This window comes from Ursus americanus, chromosome 25 (assembly GCF_024610735.1).
Source record: "Ursus americanus isolate L20-20 chromosome 25, mUrsAme1.1.p, whole genome shotgun sequence".
In the NCBI taxonomy this organism is placed as follows: Eukaryota; Metazoa; Chordata; class Mammalia; order Carnivora; family Ursidae; genus Ursus; species Ursus americanus.
Genome location: NC_142151.1, coordinates 19186224 through 19205707, shown reverse-complemented (window position 1 = coordinate 19205707; position 19484 = coordinate 19186224). Strand labels below are relative to the sequence as shown.

At 39.2% G+C, this 19484-nt stretch overlaps 1 protein-coding gene across 2 annotated transcripts in view; it reads right to left on the bottom strand.

Annotated features, from left to right (window-relative positions):
- The window catches only part of AEBP2 (AE binding protein 2), a 65335-nt gene extending 47767 nt beyond the window's left edge, over positions 1 to 17568 (bottom strand). The window contains exon 1 of one of the 2 annotated variants that reach the window (XM_087855673.1): positions 16777 to 17568. In XM_087855673.1, the coding sequence (XP_087711799.1) occupies positions 16777 to 17441 (665 nt within the window). In that variant the 5' untranslated portion in view covers positions 17442 to 17568. The remainder of the gene's footprint in view (positions 1 to 16776) is intronic. The other variant, XM_045781383.2, reaches the window with a different exon arrangement.
- Positions 17569 to 19484: the final 1916 nt, after the last annotated feature.

Below are 19484 nucleotides of genomic sequence, written 5' to 3'. Positions count from 1 at the left end.
ATAACATTCCCTTTTTCAAACCTCTTTTCCATGGGCCCTTTTCCTGTTGTTAAGAAACTACCTGGCACGGCAGACTTTTCTACCCCAACATCTAAAGTACGTAGATTTTATGAAAATTATTTCCTCTGAGAATTCAAGGGCCAACTCACTCATACATGTAAGAACAGACCCTTCTTTGAGAACTCAAATTACTGTCAAGCAAAACATCTGTGTGGTGGATTATGACCACAGGTGACAGGGTTGCCAACACTGAAAAGTGAAGAGCAGCTTGCTAGATGACAAGATACAGGAAAAGAGGAAGCAATACATGGATGCTACATTATGATTGCGGACAAGACCACAGTCTTCATGTAACAGAATAAAAAAAGTTCACTGACATGGTTTCAGATTCCACATAGCAAACACTGCAAAAAAAAAAAAAAAAAATCCCTTGTATCAAACAGCCATACAATTAACTAAAAAGGCTATTAAAATATCCTTCCCTTTCCAACTAAATATCTGTATAAGGCCAGACAGTCTTCACATAGTTCAACCAAACAATTCATTGCAACAGACTGAATGGAGAAGTAGATAGGAAAAACTATTTGTTAAGCTAGATATTAAAGACATTAAATCTAAAACAACATCACTCTTTAATTTTTTTTTAACTGGAAAAGTTATTCCACATTAAGAAAATATTGTTTAGGGGTGCCTGGCTGGCTCAGGCAGTACAGCATGCGACTCTCGATCTCAGGATCCTGAGTTCAAGCCCCACATTGGGCAGGGACCCTACTTAAAAAAAGAAAGAAAATACTGTTTGTTACATAAAATTGGTTTATTTTTAAATTAATGTTTCTAAAGTTCTGGTCTTAATTTCTGCTCCTGTAATAATAGTGATAAATATAGGGGCGCCTGGGTGGCGCAGTCGTTAAGCGTCTGCCTTTGGCTCAGGGCGTGATCTCGGCGCTCTGGAATCGAGCCCCACATCAGGCTCCTCTGCTGGAAGCCTGCTTCTCCCTCTCCCACTCCCCCTGCTTGTGTTCCCTCTCTCGCTGGCTGTCTCTGTCAAATAAATAAATAAAATCTTAAAAAAAAATAGTGATAAATACAACCCACACAAAAACTCTTTAATTTTTTCAATAACTTTTTTAATAGCTTCACTGAGATCTAAGTTATATTCCTCAATATTTAAGAAAGCAAAAGGGTTTTTAAAAGCAAAATGTTTGAGAACCACTGTTCTGAAGCAAAGCTTAAATGACTCTCTAAAACAGATTGGAAAGAGTATGTTTCTGAGCTGGAATATTTTTATTTTATTCTGAGTGTAATAGCTCAATTTGAAATTGAAGCCGAGGTCCAATGAGTAGAAGCCTTATCGGGAGTCTTCTTTTCAGTTACCTATGAGGAAATTCATTTGTATTGTGGATTTTCCTTGGTATTTTTGGGTCCTTTTCTTCTCCCTGCTCTTAATTTCTAGGTTACTGAAATGTGTAACTTTATTTTTTTTTAAGATTTTATTTATTTGACAGAGAGCACGAGCATGAGCAGGGGGAACAGCAGGCAGAGGGAGAGGGAGAAACAGGCTCCCTGCTGAGCAGGGAGCCAATGCAAGGCTCCATCCGAGACCCTGGGATCATGACCTGAGCTGAAGGCAGACGCTTAACCAAATGAGCCACCCAGGCGTCCCTGAAATGTCTAAATTTAAAGGAGGGTTGAGAACAGGGGCCTGAAGGTATATGGGTGTATAATCTGAATTCAAGTATAATTTACTCTTGTCACTCAAAACATTTTGAATATCAGAATTTCCTATAAACATGTCATTGATTAGCAAAGTTGCAGATCTGTACTGCAGATCTAATTTAGGCCTCCACATGTCCATTTACATAAAATTAGATCTGCAAATCACACCCTTATGCCTTACCCAATTAAACACCTTCCAAGAAGACTCACAGTTACTTGTTACATGCTCTCCTCTCCTAGGGAGCTGATAACAAATTAAAGGGCTGACATGAAACAATACTAAGAGTTTTACTGCTTAAGTTTGAGGTTCTAGTCACTTTTGCATTTGTGATATAAAGACAATTAAGATCATTAAGTAATGGTATTTTTCAAACAAAATTTCCCTACTATTAATCCCCTTTCATAGCTCTTGATCAGTAGAACTAAGTGTAGTATATGGAGACCGAAAGACAAACTGCCCGTATCTGCAAGTCAAATTTTCAAGACTAAGCAGCCAAAATAGAACACGGAGGGGCACGTGGGTGGCTCAGTTGGTTAAGCATCTGCCTGAGGCTCAGGTCTTGGGATCCAGCCCTGCCGCTGGGCTCCCTGCTCAGCAGGGAGCCTGCTTTTCCCTCTGCCTGCTCCTCCCCCTACTTGTACGCAGGCTCTAACAAATAAACAAACAAAATCTTAAAAAAAAAAAAAAAAAAAAAGAGGCTGAAAACCTCTGGTGAGACTGACAAAAAAAAAAGAATTAAAAAAACCCTACTTCGAATTTAAATTCACTTAAGTTCTACTGTTCTGATTGTATAAATTAATGTAAAATTTTTGAACTTATAAAAAATAAATACTAATAAAATACTATTTTAATATGTCTTAGGCACTGGAGTTCCACACAAAAATTCATTTGGGGAAAAAAATTTCATCCACAACTCAGTCTGTAAATTGTTTTTAGACTGTTTATTTTCTCAACAATAGTCCTCAAAATTGTCAAATTACAAGCTATGAAATGGATAGTACTTTTACATTAAAAGGTTCAAAACAACAAAAACAAAAAACCAGTTAGAAAACATGGAGCTGTATTATATACAAAGTGACAGAGAGGATAAAAAAGTGCCATAAACTTAAAGAATGTAGTAGGAAGGGGCACCTGGCTGGCTCAGTCAGTGGACCATACAACTCTTGATCTGGGGATTATGAATTCAAGCTCCACATTGGGTGCAGAGATTACTTAAAAATAAAATCTTAAAAAAAAAAAAAAACTACCCACTTCTTTCAGGATCTGGAAGTTACTGATTGAGGTTCCACAAAAGGACCTCCCTAATCTCTAAAGAATCAAGGCTACTTTATTTTTGTTCTTCAATGAAAACCATATAATCTTTAGAAAGTCTTAGGTTCATAAGCTTCTATCTGACTACTATAAAACAAATATTCTATAATTCTTACTTTAAAAGAATGGAACACATGGGGCGCCTGGGTGGCACAGCGGTTAAGCGTCTGCCTTCGGCTCAGGGCGTGATCCCGGCGTTATGGGATCGAGCCCCACATCAGGCTCCTCCGCTATGAGCCTGCTTCTTCCTCTCCCACTCCCCCTGCTGTGTTCCCTCTCTCGCTGGCTGTCTCTATCTCTGTCAAATAAATAAATAAAATCTTTTCAAATAAATAAATAAATAAATAAATAAAAGAATGGAACACGGTCCTCCATATGGACTGAAGAAAGTGGCATGAGATAAAGGGAACAAAAATTCTACTGATTTATAAGTTACATTTAACAGGGTCAGAGCAAGCATTATAAATTTACCTTAATTCTAACTGGTAATAGCTTTATATGGAAATAATGTATACTATGCAAAGGTTTCAAGGTATTTATCAAATTGTAGGTAAACAGCATTATATCCACACATCAGGGATTTCTAATCTAATCACAGAACTAGGTAAATTGTTATCTGGCTAACAGGTGATGTTCCTGTTCCTGTGATCTAAGAAATTGTTACTCACTACTAGAATGATTATGTCTCTCCCATGCTTATAATCAAAATTATTAAAGGCTGAAATTCAAAAGAGTGCCAAGCATTTAAGACAAGCCTGTATTCTTGAAAAGTGTGAAGTTGTATACCTGATATTATATGGATAATATGCAACTTTAAGAGTGAAATTCTCCTATTCCTCACCTCCATTTGTTGGAATGGACTATAATTTTGCGCCCTGCTCCTTATTCCAGGCATTGACAATGGGATTGAAAGCCAAAACTAAACCAGTTAAAAGAAACAGGCACTTCAAGAAAATGATGAACTGCCTGCCTGTTAAATTTTATGACTTTCTCTTAAGGAAAAAAAAAAGATCGTATAGCTTACTGAATCAAAATTTGCATCACAAAAGGTACTCTATTTAAATCTGAGCTCCTATTCTTTATCACAACAGTTAACACTTACTGAGTTTATTTCCCAAAGATGGCCACACCATATACACTTTCCCACATCCTTTTCTTACGATGCTGGAGGGTCATTATTACCTCCCCCTGAATGTGAACAAATCTGAGACTACTGCAAAAGTGATACTGCAAGACTTACAAGGTGAGGTCATAAAACCCAATACTATAGCTTCAGCCTGACTCACTCTTGGGACACACAACTTGGGAAACCAGAACTACCACGTAAAGAAATCTGGCTCCCCTGAAGCCACCATGCTCAAGAGATCTCATGAAAAAACTACACAGAGCTAGAGAGAGATGCCAGGAAGTCTCAGCTGTTTCAGTCTTCTCAGCCCAGACACCACACATATGACAGATAGGTAAGTGGGTAAGTGAGTTTTCTGGTGATTACAGTTCCCCAGCCTTTATACTGTTCTAAACCGACACCAAGTAGAGCAGGAATGATCTAACCCTACCCAGCCCAGCTCAGCTCTTAGATTTGTAAGCAAAATAATTGTTTTAAATCATTAAATGTTGGAGTTGGTTGTCATGTAGCCATAGAAACTGGAAGAATGCTTGACATGTATTAACCCATTTAATGTTTACATCAACCACATAAGATAGGTATAATAATTAGTATCCTCATCTTAACAAAGGAGACTGAGACACAGATATTATGTGATTGCCCAAAGTCACACAAATACAAAACACTAACGCCAAACAACTCAGTTGCCACATTTATACAAAGGAAAAATGTGAGCAAACCACAGATTTGAGAAATACTGAAATGCAGCCCATATGTCAAAATAACAGTTTCAATTGGTGCGCACATACAAAAAGTTATTTGCTTTTGTACATCCATTAACACACACAACACAAAAAATATTTAATATTTACATATAATTTGATTCTTTGAGGCAGATAGTTTTGGTAACAAGATAAACTATTAAATTTGATTTCTGGGGCACCTAGGTGGCTCAGTTGGTTAAATGCCCCACTCTTGATTTTGGCTCAAGTCATGATCTCAGGGTTGTGAGATCGAGCCCCGAATCTGGCTCTGAGCTGGGCACAGAGCCTGCTTAAGATTCTCTCCCTCTCCCTCTGCCCCTCCTCTCTCTCTCAACCCCCCCCCCAATCCTACAAGTCAATTAGCTTCATAAAAAAATTAATTCAAGGTCATAGAAAGCAACACTATCCTCAGGTAGAACTTATCCCAAATTTAGAACTTAAGCCACTAGAACAGATAGGAGCCTAACAGCATCAACATAAATTTCAACTTCAAATATTCATTTGTCTGGGGACAAAGGGGCAGTCACTTTGGTTTTTCTCTATCAAGAACAAATTGTAAATTATGGAATTGGGTTTTAAATGGGATTAAGGAATTTGGATCACATCAGATTTCTGTAAGGCCACCTGGTTTTGCCTTCCAAACTGCTATGGTGCTGTATGCTTTTAGATCTTTAAACTCAGAAGCAATCAGAAAAAATAAGTAAAGGGATGTGTGGGTGGCTCAGTCAGTTAAGTGTCTGCCTTCAGCTCAGGTCATGCTTCCAGGGTCCTGGGATCAAGTCCCACATAGGGCTCCTTGCTCAGCAGGGAGTCTGCTTCTCCCTCTGCCAGCCGCTCCCCCTGCTTCAGCTCATAAATAAATAAATAAATAAATAAATAAATAAATAAATAAATAAATAAATAAAATATAGGTAAAAAAGAAAAAAGTAAAGACAAGTGCTTGTTTTATTACATGCATTATATATGCTCAAGTCAATTTCCCTAAGGCCCTCCCTACTCATCTAAGATGGAAAGAATTCTGCTTCCTTCTAATCTGCTCGATTTGTACTGTGAATCACCTGAAAGACTCATTCAGAGTAAATTCCTAAGCCCAGGTAGTATAGTGCCTTGCACACAGTAAATGCTCACATACTTATAGGGACAAATTTAAGTAGGACTTTTAAGGCAAGTAAAATATATGGCTTTGTCATACTGAGATAATCATAAAAATTAATTGGAGGCACACTAAAAATCATTAGCCAAAACCAAGATATTATTATTACTATTGTTACTGTAATTACAAGCTATTATCACTGTAATTTAAAAAGCTAAAATGGGTTTTTCTAATCAAGAAAAAGACTACTCTCCATCCCTACAATTATTTCTCTGAATAAAAACAAAAGATTTTTTCCCCAAGACCCAGCAGCATTCACTAAATTGGTCAAAAGGGACTTTATGCAAGAATGATGAAATATAGCCTATGGAAAACAAGTAGGCTGCATTCTTACATTACCACTGTGAACATCATTTTAAATTTGCTTCTCATTTCTAGTCTATTGCTCTTTAAGATTACTCCACCCACATTTTTCACGCCGTTTAAGACCAGATCAGCAAGCAATTACCTTCAAAAAGACTGTAATACTAGAAACATTCTATTTCAGTGTAATTACATTATAAGGAGTTACCTTTCCCTTCTTTTTTTTAATCTTTTACCTTCAAAAAGATTTCCAGGAAAATGCTTATATGCAAAGACAGTATGTAAAAAATCTGTTATGAAGACTAACACCCATTTTATAAGAAGCAATCACATTTACTTGATTTTTTTTAGTGTTAAATCATAAAAATGATTTTATCAAATGATTTCAGTACACATATTTCTGGCAAAAAAGCCTACAGGAGTCCTCAACACCTCAACAGACATGTTGAAATGACTGCCAACACGAACGTAAAGCACTAAAAAATCTACTGCTGATTCATCCACTCTTGGTACTTTAACAAATATTTATAAAAAGCAATGACAAAAATTTTATAATTTAGCAATGATATAGTAAATATATTTACTGAGAAATACAAACACCCTTCTAACGTCTCCGTATTTTCTCTAATTAGTAACACTTCACCTTTCTAGAAATTTGAAACATAAATGAAAACCAGAAAGCAAGACAGGGACTTCGAAAAGCATTAAACTTAAAATGCCAATAAAGACTCTCTATTCCCCTGAAGACTGAATAACTACAAACTCAGAAATCAATTTTTATACTTCATAGTCTTAAAAAGGGATCTAGGCTATGTATATTATAATTACCAATGAAAATGAGGCCCAGAAATGTAAATGAATTCAAGCTCCTAAGTTATTCTTTGCAAAAGAGTTGAAATTTAAACTAGCCACTGACTTAATACTATTTTAATTAAACTTCCTCAGTCAAGTTTGGTTACAAGAGTCATATGGGCAGTATAGTAACCAGGAGCACTTCCTCGCCTCATTAGTTGTTTGTGAGGATGCAATGAACTGAATTTCATAAAATCCTTCCAATAAGCTCAATAGTCTCACATTCATAAGCAAAGTACAGAATAGTAGTTTTCTTCTAAAATAGTATCTAAATTTATTTTTTGTTGGGAAACAAAATATTAGTTGGGGAAGTCTGCTTTTTAAATTTTTCAAAAATCACGACTTTTTTCAAATACTGTTTCTACGTATGCTGTTGAACTGGGAGAGAGGGTACCTGGTGCCTCAGTCATAAAAGCATGAGACTCTTGATCTTGGGGTTGTGAGTCTGAGCACCACGATGGGTGTAGAGATTACTTAAAATAAGTAAACCAACTTAAAGAATTGGGGAAGATATAAGGCACAGAATGGTTCTCCTTCCTGTTTCATACAGTCATGATAGTGAAAAAGAAGAAACATGTATCAGGTACATCCACATTCAGTTGAATTCAACCAATTACTGAGTTCTGAATATAAGCAGTACAATAGGTGAGTACAACTGGTAAGTAATGGAAGTATAAAAATAAGTAGAACCAGATTTTAATTCTTAAAAATGTTATAGCCTAGAAAAGACAAACAAATGGATATTTCAATACAACACCATAAATTATGGTGATTCTTGAACCCAGAAGAACCAATGTAAAGTATCTCTGAGATCCTGGATATAGCAAAGCCATGCTTGCAATATTCTGGGTTATCGAAAGGATAAAACAGAGCATTTGCCAAGTCCACATCAGAATCATCACATTTGAGCTTCAAATTATTTTATATTGTTTAAAACCTCACTTTTAAGAAAAAGAATCAATCTGAAGTTCAGAGAAATGAAATGATTTGCAAGCAGTCTCTAGTAAAGCTGATACTATAATATCAATTACTTATTCTCACCGAAGTTTTCTTTCCACATCTATGTGCATAATAAGTGGAAGCATAAATGACTCTATGAATTAAATACAGCCCTAGGCCCTTTACATACTCCATCTCATTTAATCACAACACTAAGATATTCTATTTTACAGGTAGGGAAACAACATCTGAGAAGTTAAATTATAATTCCTTCTAAGTTAAGGTTCATGCTCCTTCACTACCCAACTTTTCCTTGAATTATTTTAGTGATGGATGTGTCTGGAAAAATAAGCAAGCTATTGTTCCAATGAAATCCTCAAGAAAAAAAAATTTTACTCAGAAATAATAACATAATATTTTTCTTATAAGCCACTCAGGAAATTAGTTTTTCTTTCCTTTGATTTAATTTCCCAAGCATGACTTTTTCCCCAACTTGTACCCTAGTTCAAGTCTCTTCATTTCACATCTGTACTATTCCTATCACTTCCTAATTGGTCTCCCAGCTCCCAAAATTAACTCTCTACCTTTGCCACGTTTTTCTGTAACACAGGAGTTTCATCATTCATCCAAAACGCACTGAAGAATACCTAAGAGTGCCTGGCTGGCTCAGTCGGTAGAGCATGCAACTCTTGATCTTGGGATTGTAAATTTGAGCCCCACATTGGGTAGAGAGATCACTTAAAAATAAAATCACTGAGCCTGGGTGGCTCAGTTGTTAAGCATCTGTCTTCGGTTCAGGTCATGATCCCAGTGTCCTGGGATCGAGCCCCGCATCAGGCTCCCTACTCGGTGAGCCTGCTTTTCCCTTTCCCTCTGCATGCTCCCCCTGCTTGTGCCCTCTCTCTTTCAAATAAATAAATAAAACAGAATAAAATCTTTAAAAAAAAAACACAAAAGAACACCTAAAATAAGCATCAGGCACTGTGCCAGATGCTGTGAATAGAACAATGATCAAAAGAGACATGATTCCTATTCTCAAGAAGCATAAACTCTAGCAGGAGAGATAAACAGTAAATGACTCAAATTGTAACAAGGGCAATGAAGAACTTGGGAGTGCTAGCATTGTGCCTAACAAATCAGGGATAGTCTGCCTATGAAAATGTTTGAGGTAAAACCTGAATGTGATTAGGAGTTACAAAGAGAAGTTGGGGAGAGGCAAAAGAAACTGATTCACAAACCTACACTGACAAAATGCCCACATCTGTTATTGGCATGAAAAATCCCACTTTAGCTATTCTTATTTCCCAGTTCCAATGTGGATCCTCTGACCTAGGCAGGAAGTCTCCTGTATATGGTAGGCTCTTTTCTTCCTATATTTCATTTAGGCTTTCTAAAAATTTCTCCTCCAGTCACCTGGATGGCTCAGTAGGTTAATAAGCCTCTGCCATCAGCTCAGGTCATGATCCCACGGTCCCACTCTCTGCTCACAGCAGGGGGGTCTGCTTCTCCCTTTTCCTCTGCCCCTCCTCCCTGCTTGTGTTCTCTCTCTCTCTCAAATAAATAAATCTTTAAAAAAAAAAAATCTCATCACTCATCTAACCCTTAACTCCAACCCCCTCCCCACAAAAACTTTAACCACTGACTACAATACTTCCCAGTGTTTATTTTAATGTACTGTGCACAAACACTTAACAGAAAAACTAAAAAACAATGGAATCATCTTTTTAGTCTTCTCATTATAAACTAAGTATCTGGGGGCGCCTGGCTGGCTCAGTCTGTAGAGCACTTAACCTCAGGGTAGTGAGCTCAAGCCCCACACTGGGCATGCAGCCTACTTTAAAAAATAAACACTGGGGAGGCACCACCGTATTTCTTTCTTATCACTAGATAGAGCACCATGCTAGCCAACAAAGTAAATGTGCAAAATATGATTTTTTTTAAACATCGATACATCCCTCTGACCTTCTCTGATGCCCAAAATTGTCTATTTAGTTACAAGGCCAATATATCCATGATTTTCACAAATGCAAACTATCAGTCATAAAAATGAACTCAGTATGTTATTAGATCACTGTAAATCCATTACCATTACTAGAAAATATACTCCAAAGATTTTTACTAATAGGTCAGTAGCTTTACTTACATATTAAAAACTATTAAATGGCCTTTTAGGTCAACCACTGAAAATACATATGTGTGTGTGTGTGTGTTAAAGCTGATTAAAACGTAAATTTTGCAATGGAATATTTGGCCTGGCATATCCTTTTGCAAGTTTCTGCAGCACTCATTTACAGATACTTGCCACACACAAATTTAACAGTTGGTCTAATACTTTCTGGCATTCAGAGCTGATATGGCTTCATAACAACGAGATCATTACTAGCTATTTCTAGTTCATTTGTGCAGTTTGCCCACTCGTGAAGTCAGGGGTTTTGTTTTACTCATTGCTCTGTACCCTGCACCTGGAATACTACCCGGCCACAAAAGGAAGGGGTTCTATGTATGCCATAAACATTTAAAATAATCTGTGTGCTGGGACACCGGGGTGGCTCAGTCGGTTAAGCTTCTGTCTTTGGCTCAGGTCATGACCCCAGGATCTTGGGATCGAGTCCTACATCGGGCTCCTTGCTTGGCGGGGAGCCTGCTTTTCCCTCTGCCTGCTGCTCCCCCTGCTTGTGTACACCTCCCCAGCAAATAAATAGATAAAATCTTTAATAAAATAGATTATGTGCCAAATACTCTTCATGTAATCCCCATAACAATCTTACAGGATAGTTAACTATTACTGGCCCCCTTTTGCAGATGAGAAACCTGAATAGTAAAATGGTAAATAACTTAAATAACTGTCCCATAGTCACCCAGTTTAAGTGAGAGCCAGAATTCAAACCACACATTCCGACTCAAATCACAGTCTTAAACCACCGCTCTCCCTACACCTTCTCCCTCTTTAACTTCAAAATTTCCACTTTGATAAAATGTTATGCATTTTTATACAGTAAATGCACTCACGCATTTAATCATTTAGGAGGGGCACCTGCGTGGCTCAGTCCGTTAAGTGTCTGCCTTTTGCCTTTAGCTCAAGTTTATGATCCCAGGTGGGATTGAGCCCAGCATTGGGCTCCCTGCTCTGTGGGGAGCCTGCTTCTCCCTCTCCCCGCTGCTCCCCTCCTGTGCTTTCTCTCACTCTCTCACCCGCTGTCAAATAAATAAATATCTTTTAAAAAACAAACAATGATTTAGGAAAAAAACCCTGTGGTGACTATCCATTTCAGATTTTCCACACTCGAACTCATTTATAAAAATATGTTTACAGAAATTCCCAATTTCAGAACTGTCCCAACATTTTTTTTGATAGAATTGTCCACAACCACTTAATAAACATTTATTATGCACCTCTGGATCTCCTCTAAGTTAGCAGATTGTTTTTGTTTTAAGATTTTATTTATTTATTTGGGGGGGGGCACGTGCACGTGAGCAGGGAGAGGGACAGAGGGAAGAGAGAGAAAATCTCAAGCAGACTCCATGCTCAGTGCAGAGCCCCACATAGGGCTGAATCCCACAACCCTGAGATCATGACCTGGGCAGACACCAGGAGTCAAGAGTCGGATGCTTAACCGACTGAGCCACCCAGACGCCCCTTGTATTTTTTTTTTAATGTAAACTCTACTCCCAACATGGGGCTTGAACTCATGAGCCTGAGATCGAGTCATAAGCTCTACCAACTGAGCCAGCCAGGCGCCCCTAAAATTGGTAGTTCTTAACTTAGACCAAACTCTTTTGAAAATCTTATAGCTGCTGATATCCTCTCAGAAAAATCACATAAATTTTGCATAGGATCTCATGGGCTTTATTGGAGTACACTGACCCAGTAACTTTAAACTTACCAATACCAAATACAATGATCCAACCAAAGGCACTAATTCCCGGCCCTCAGTTTATAGTCTCCTTTATATAAATTCAACTGTGGCTATTTCAATTTAATTGTAATAATTAGTTAAGTACTCACCATATCCCAAGGTACTGTGTTTAGATCTAAATGAGCTAAACTGCGCCCGTTCTCAAAAATACCACTGTACAACAAAAAGGATGAAGCATTCAAATAACATAGATTCTTCAGAAAAGCTCATAGGACTCTTAATAGAAATTCGTTTGGTCTTTAGAATACCTTTATGGTAAAACCTAACCCTTTTTCGTAGTTAAGGAACTGAGGCTCCAAGATTTAACTTAAAGTCATAATACAGACAGCAATACAAAGATCTGAATTCAGACTAACTCAGATTACATGCTCTATATACAGCTGCAGAGATATTCTATATCCCACCACCTACAGAATAGAACCATAAGCAGGGAGGGGAAAAAATAAAAAATACGTCTATGGGAATTAAAAGGAAAAAGAAATTAAAGCCAGGACTTACTGTGGCATTTTGACAGGTTTTGAAAGGTGGCCTTAGTGAACAAAATCTGAAGGAATTATTGTGTGACAGGGAATGAATGAAAAGAAAAATAGGAAAAACTCATCTGCTAAAGGAAAACATAGGACGAATTAAAAAGTAAGTATTTTAGGTCATAAAAAGACTTCGTGGCTTCTTCCTTGCTCTTTCAGATCACTTGCTCTGAGGGGAAATAGCTGCTATGTTATGAGGACACACAGATATTGACTTGGTGAGTAAATGAAGCATCATGCCAAGAGCTACAGTAAGTGAGCCATCCTGGAAACACATTTCTAGCCCCAGTCAAATCTTCAGATGACTGCAGTGCTGGCCAACCTTTTCACTGCAACCTCATAAAACCCTGGGCCAGAACCACCCAGCTAAGCCTCTCCACTCCTGACTCTCAGAAACCTCAACCAATAACAAATGTCTGTTTCTTTAAGTTGCTAAATTTGAAAGAAATGTATTACATAACAATAAACAGCTAATACAATTGGCAAGGCGTGAAATTTGACTTTGTTTACATTTAGAGTCAATGCAGTTTTGTGCTAGGAACTAGGGCAAAACCTACACCTTGGAATTAAAAGTCTCACAGCAATATGCAATAGCCCATCTTCCACAATACTCAGTAAAAGTCCAGCACACAGTAAATTCCTGTTTGGTTAGCAAATCAACTTACACACAGGATTCTCTAGCTGACTCAACACAGTAGTCCTAATTTTTCTTCAAAGTAAAATGACCCCCTAGAATCTCTCAATAAATTCAATCCTTAAGTCTGTAGTTTTTTCATGATTTTGTTTTGGGCACAGAGCCATGCCTTCCTTTACTGGGAGTTACAGGTCATCAATGAAAACTGAGACCTACTAAAAGCTTTTTTCCCTAAATTTAATCAAAATAAAAAGGTAGCTAAAAGAATGATTTTAAGAGACTAGGGACAGTTGCTTAAGAGTTGAAGAGGTAACTACATCATCGTGAAGTATGAGCAAAAATTACTTTACATAAAAGTATTGTATTGCCTCAACCATACAGATCCTTAACAAATCTTGATGATAACTTCAGCAAGTAGCCTTCTGGCATTAATACGATTTAGAAATTTAGCCTCCATATTAGATCTTCCCAATCATACTACTAAGAAATTGGGCAATATTAGCCTGTTTTCCCAGCATCAGAGCAATGTCAGTTACACCTCAGTTTGCAACTGCTAAGACTGGGATTCCAAATTTTGATCCACAAAATGGTAAAGGCCTGTGGCCTTTCTTGATCATTAAGTTTCACACCATATGCCTTTCCCTATCACCACATCCTTACACACGCACTTTTGACATCTGAATTTACCCAGAAAGGCTGATAAAAGTGGCTGAAAGTGGTCTTGGCTTTTCAAAATAAGTCTTGGCTTCTGTTCTAGTTGGGGGGCATGAGGGAGAATATATATATATATGTATATGTGTGTATATATATATATATATGTGTGTGTATGACAACCACAAAAGTAGTTCTTATCAATTCACTTATACAGAAAAGGTAAGAATCTTTCAATGTATAATCTGATTCAATAGCTAGAACTAATTTGAAAACTAAAAAAATTTCAGAAATATTTTAAATTCTAAAATTCTATTTAAAAATTAATTAGTCTCTGAATAAAAAGGTGGTAATTATTTTTTAAAAGGCGGTAATTTTTTAAAAAGCAGTTAACCTTAGATTCGAAGTAGAAGAAAAGCTACTTTATAGTGGTCTCAAACAGCTAAATATTCCCCTAAAGAAAATAAATTACGTATCAACATAAAGGTTTTCTAACTTTACCAAAATAAACATACTAATACCCTTACTCTGGTTTTGAATAACTTTCTCATGGAGAAAATAATCAATGTTTTTGTACCAAGGGTCATTTATTCATTTTATAAATTAGTCACTTTTCACCACACAACACTTCCAATACATATGTCTATAAACTGACACCTTGGATCATGAGCTTTAATATCTAAGTCTTTTATATTTAAATGTTTCTTAAAAAGAAGCTCTTACAGTTAAAATAATTAAGACATTTAAATTCTAAAGTATGTTAACTCAAAAGTATGATCTAATTTCAAAGTAAAAAAAAAAAAAACTGAATAGGCATTCTAAAAGAAACAGTAAATTCTAATAAAATCATTTTGATAGGAATGCCCCAAGTTTTTTAAAAGCACTTTAAAACCACGACATCCTTCCATCAGTCACAAAAATAAAAGCCTCCTACCATGAAATCAATTTATAAAATCCACATAGATTAGTGTAATCTCAGGACAGTTCATAAGAACTATGAATCCTTTCCAAATTTAAAAGGACTCTTAAAAAAAAATTAAAGGCAACAAGGGGGCATTTAAGAATGACGATTAATATCACCACATCCAGTTTCACTAGCAAAGCTTTTTCGTACAAGTTAAATCTATTACCCTGAAACAGTAAAATGATTACAATATTTTGTAGTCTCTAATGTTTAAGCGTTAAGAAAAGCAAGTATGTTTGATTATCAAATTTTAACTTTATTTGGACTTGTGGCACTAATATCTTACTCTGAAATATGATGTAGAAATTAGATATTCCAGTGAATATCTTATAAATATGAAATGAAGCCAAAACTCCACTTCCTGAAATATTACTTGACCAACAGTTCATCATCTCCTAAAGGGATGTAGCAGATAGAAATTAACTCAAAAAAAAAAAAAAATTCTGACACACACAGCTTGTTGTTTAAGGTGAAGTATTCTAACTCTGGTGAAGTGAAAATAACAGGGGGCTTGAGAACCTTTGTTCGGATCCAGCTCTACCACTACTTCCATTCTAGGCTTACTGTTTTGAGTAAGACACTCAACTTGGTTCTTCATCTGTTAAATGGAAGTCAAAATCATTCCTATCTTGCACCAGAGTTGTGAGAATGGGCTAGACATTTAAATTGTGCAGTGCTAAGCGTGTATGTGTGTACCCACACGCGCTAGATAAATGGAAGAACTGTAGTAGATGCTAACTGTATAAACTGATGTCAACTTTCAAATATCTACTGGTACCAATGAAGGAGGATATAATAAAATGATAAATAACATATGCTTCATTGTGTGGTTCACATCAATTTTTAATTGTCTCGCAGATTCTCCTTCCTGATGTGCCTATCTAGTTCAGCACAATTTCTCTAGGGTTTGTACAGTCTATTTTATTAAAAAAGTACATTAAAAACCAATTAATTAAAATACGAAGTTTTCCAAAGTGATCAGAAGTAATGATAATAACAAATGAAACATACTAATGCAATAAATTTTAAAGTCTTGGAAAAAGTTAAGCGCTTTTTTGTCAGTATCCACGTTATTTCTAAGAAGCTTTAGAAAAAAAGCTACTAATTTCTTCAGAGATCTTTCCATACATGACTTTAAATACTATCCTCTAAAATCATGACATTCATGCTAAAGCCTTATTATATAAAGATTATAAACCACATGCTATCATGATGTACCTTCCAGACTGTATTTTATTACGATTCCAATTCTTTGATTCCGTAAAATTATTTCAGAGAACATCAATTCATTCTTTTCTACAATAATTTATACGTGTTTTAAACTTTCTCCCAGATTTAATCACACACAAAAGAAGTTATTAAAATCACTTTGAGACTATATTAATGACTACACATGCGGAATTTTAGGAGCACTGATTAAATATAAAAGACCAGTCTTTCCCTTAAGTAGTGAAAAGTGATAGCTGGGGGTCTCTTCCCTGAACAAGGAAGTTCTGTTAAATCCAGGCAAGACCAGCCATGTTGGAAAACACTTGTCAATTATAGTTCTGACAAGTGTTCGCGAACACGGTTGGATGAAGCTAACCTTGTGTACCGAAGTGTGTACATCAAGGCCCTCTTAAGCTCCGCAAGAGGATTTGGGCCTACTTTGAGGGCTGTTTCTGAGTTAGAGCTGTCCGTAGGTCCGTAAAGAGTGCAGAGTCGAGGGGAAAGAGGGCGGGGAAAGGAGAGTTGGGGGGGAATTGGTTTGAGAGTTGGAAGCGGCTATCCGCAACGAGAGGGGCGCGGCGACCAGGAGAGATTTCCGAGTTGAGAGCCTGGGGGAGGGGCCGAAGATTCGGGGAGCCGGGGGATCTCAGCAAAAAGTCCCTTTGGCCCCTCTGAGGGGCACGCGAGTGTAAAAGGTAGAAGGGAAGGGAAAACGCTTCAGTGCACTGACCTGTCCTCCGAGTCCATGCGGCTCAGGGGTTCCCCATCCGACGACATCTCCAAGCTGCCTCGCCGGCCCCCGGAGGTCGCGCTGCTTCCGCCTCCCCCGGTCCCGTAGCCCTCGTCGCCGCCACTAGAGACGACGCTGCTGCTACTGCTGCCGCCCCCGCCGCCGCCCTGGCTGCCCCGCGGTCCCTTGGGCTCCTCCAGGCCCTCCTTGCCGTCCCCATCCCCGCTGCTGCTGCTGGCGGCGCCGGGGCTCAGCGAGCGCGTCTCGTCGCTGCTGCTCCCGCCGCTGCTGCCCACCAGGCTCTCGGCGCTACTCTCCTCCTCGCCCCCGCCGCTGCTGCTGCTCTCGTCCTCCTCCTCCTCGTCCTCTTCTTCGTCCTCGTCCTCCCCGGCCTGGCTGGCGCTCTCGGGGCTCGGCTCCGACATCGTCTCCGCCTCGCCGCCCCCCACTCCGCCGCCGCCGCCGCCGCCCCCACCGCCGCCGCCGTTCAGCAGCAGTGCTGCCACCGCCTCGGCCTCGGCCTCCTCTTCTTCCTCCTCCTCTTCCTCCTCCTCCTCGGGGGGCTCAGCCCGGCCCCTCGCCGCCGGGCCAGGGCTGCCGGGGGGCAGAGGGCTCAGGCGAGAGAGCTCCTCCAGGTCGGCCATGTCGGTGATAGCGGCGGCCATGGCGGCGCCTGCTCCTCCTCCTCCCCGCCGCCGCCTCCCTCTCCTGACTCTAGCTCCCTCGCCCCCTCCCAAACGCCCAAAACTCCGCCGACGCCGCTGCAAAGCAGGAGGAGGGCCCGCGAGCTGCGTCAGCCTGCACACGCGCTACGGAGCCCGCGCGGGGACAGGCGCGCGACTGCGCGCACTCACGCGGAGACGGTTGCGCGCCTGCGCGGCGGCACGAGGTAGCGCCTCCCCCGGGCCGCGGATTCCGCGCCCGCGCCCCCACCCGTGTCCCCGCCCGGCCCCCCGCCCTGACCGGCCGAGTGCTCAGAGTTTCCTTGGGGCCTTCCCACGCCTTCCCCGCCTCGCAGCCGGCGGGACACGCAGAACGAAAGCTTGAGTGCTAGCCGGGGATTTTAACAGCCCTCCGAGTTCTCACGATAAAGTCATTCATTCTGGGGATATTTGGGGAGTGTCCCCTGTGTACCGGCAATGAGCCAGGAACCGAACAAGTCCCTGGTCTTCTGAGAGCTTGCAATCTAGGAGGGCAGACGATTAAAATGAAGAAAAATAAATAATAGAATGCAAGGTACTAAATCCATACACGCAGCATAGAGCCACAGGTTTCAGTCCAACCTTCGTTTGAATATCCCAAGAAATGGTTAAGTCAGGCACAGAGCAAACGTGTTTTATGTTCAAGATCTTCAAACTTTTTAGCTCATGAGTCCTCTAAATAACTGTACACCCTTGTGCAGTTTAAAAAGACAGCTACATTTCTTCCAGCTTGTTACCAATGTTTTATAATTGTCACACGTTTAAATACAGCCAATGAACTAAATACCGCAGGGATTTAATACCCACCAATATCCACTTATAAAATACAATTTTTCTTTACACTTGGGCAATTTCCATCCTTCTTTATCTTCTGGAACTCATATTTACATTCCATATCCCTCCAGAATTTTATCCTAATGATAGATTTTATATTTGAACTGTTTTATTGATCATCTTATATCTCCTTGTAATAAAATGAAATAAATTGAAATTTAAGGGTCGTTTTTGAATTTCCTGTGATCATAAAACTCAAAGTCTTTTTTTTTTTTTTAAAGATTTTATTTATTTATACGACAGAGATAGAGACAGCCAGCGAGGAGGGAACACAAGCAGGGGGAGTGGGAGAGGAAGAAGCAGGCTCATAGCAGAGGAGCCTGATGTGGGGCTCGATCCCATAACGCCGGGATCACGCCCTGAGCAGAAGGCAGACGCTTAACCGCTGTGCCACCCAGGCGCCCCATAAAACTCAAAGTCTTACTATTTCAATTGATCAAAACACTTATTTTAAATACTTATATAAGTGGGGCATGTGGGTGGCTCTGTCAGTTAAGCCTCTGACTCTTATTTTCTGCTTAGGTCATGATCCCAGGGTCCTCAGATTGAGCCTCAGGTGGGGCTGTGCGCTCAGCAGGGAGTCTGCTTCAGATTCTTTCTCCCTCTTCCTCTGCACCCCTGTCCCCCCCCACGTTCACACTCTCCCTCTCTCTGTCTCTCTCTAAAATAACAAATCTTTAAATACTTAAGTATTACACACAAAAGTAAAATTTTGTTGGAAATGCATCTTACCAGATGGAACTGCTAGTTCAACCAGTTTTTTGTTTGTTTTTCAAGTAGGCTCCACACTCAGCATGGAGCCTAAGTCAGCCTTGAACTCACCACCCTGAGATCAAGCCCTGAGCTAAAATCAAGTTGGACCTTTAACCAACTGAGCCACCCAGGCACCCCCAGCTAGTTTATTTTACTGGTAGATGAGTATTACTAGAATGAGAACAAGTTCAGCATCAATTCTATTCCAAGTTTTCAATTCCATGGATGTACGCAATGAGGAAACTTGTTCACATAAATAAGTAGATGAAAATGAATGGAGTTTTTAGTAATGCCAATTGATTCTTTGAACTCTTTCCAAATTATATGCCCCCAAAAATCACAGAAAGATCTAACAAAAAAATACTTTTAATGATCTATCAGCTGACAACTCTGATTAGGTTTTCTTTCAACTTTGCGGAA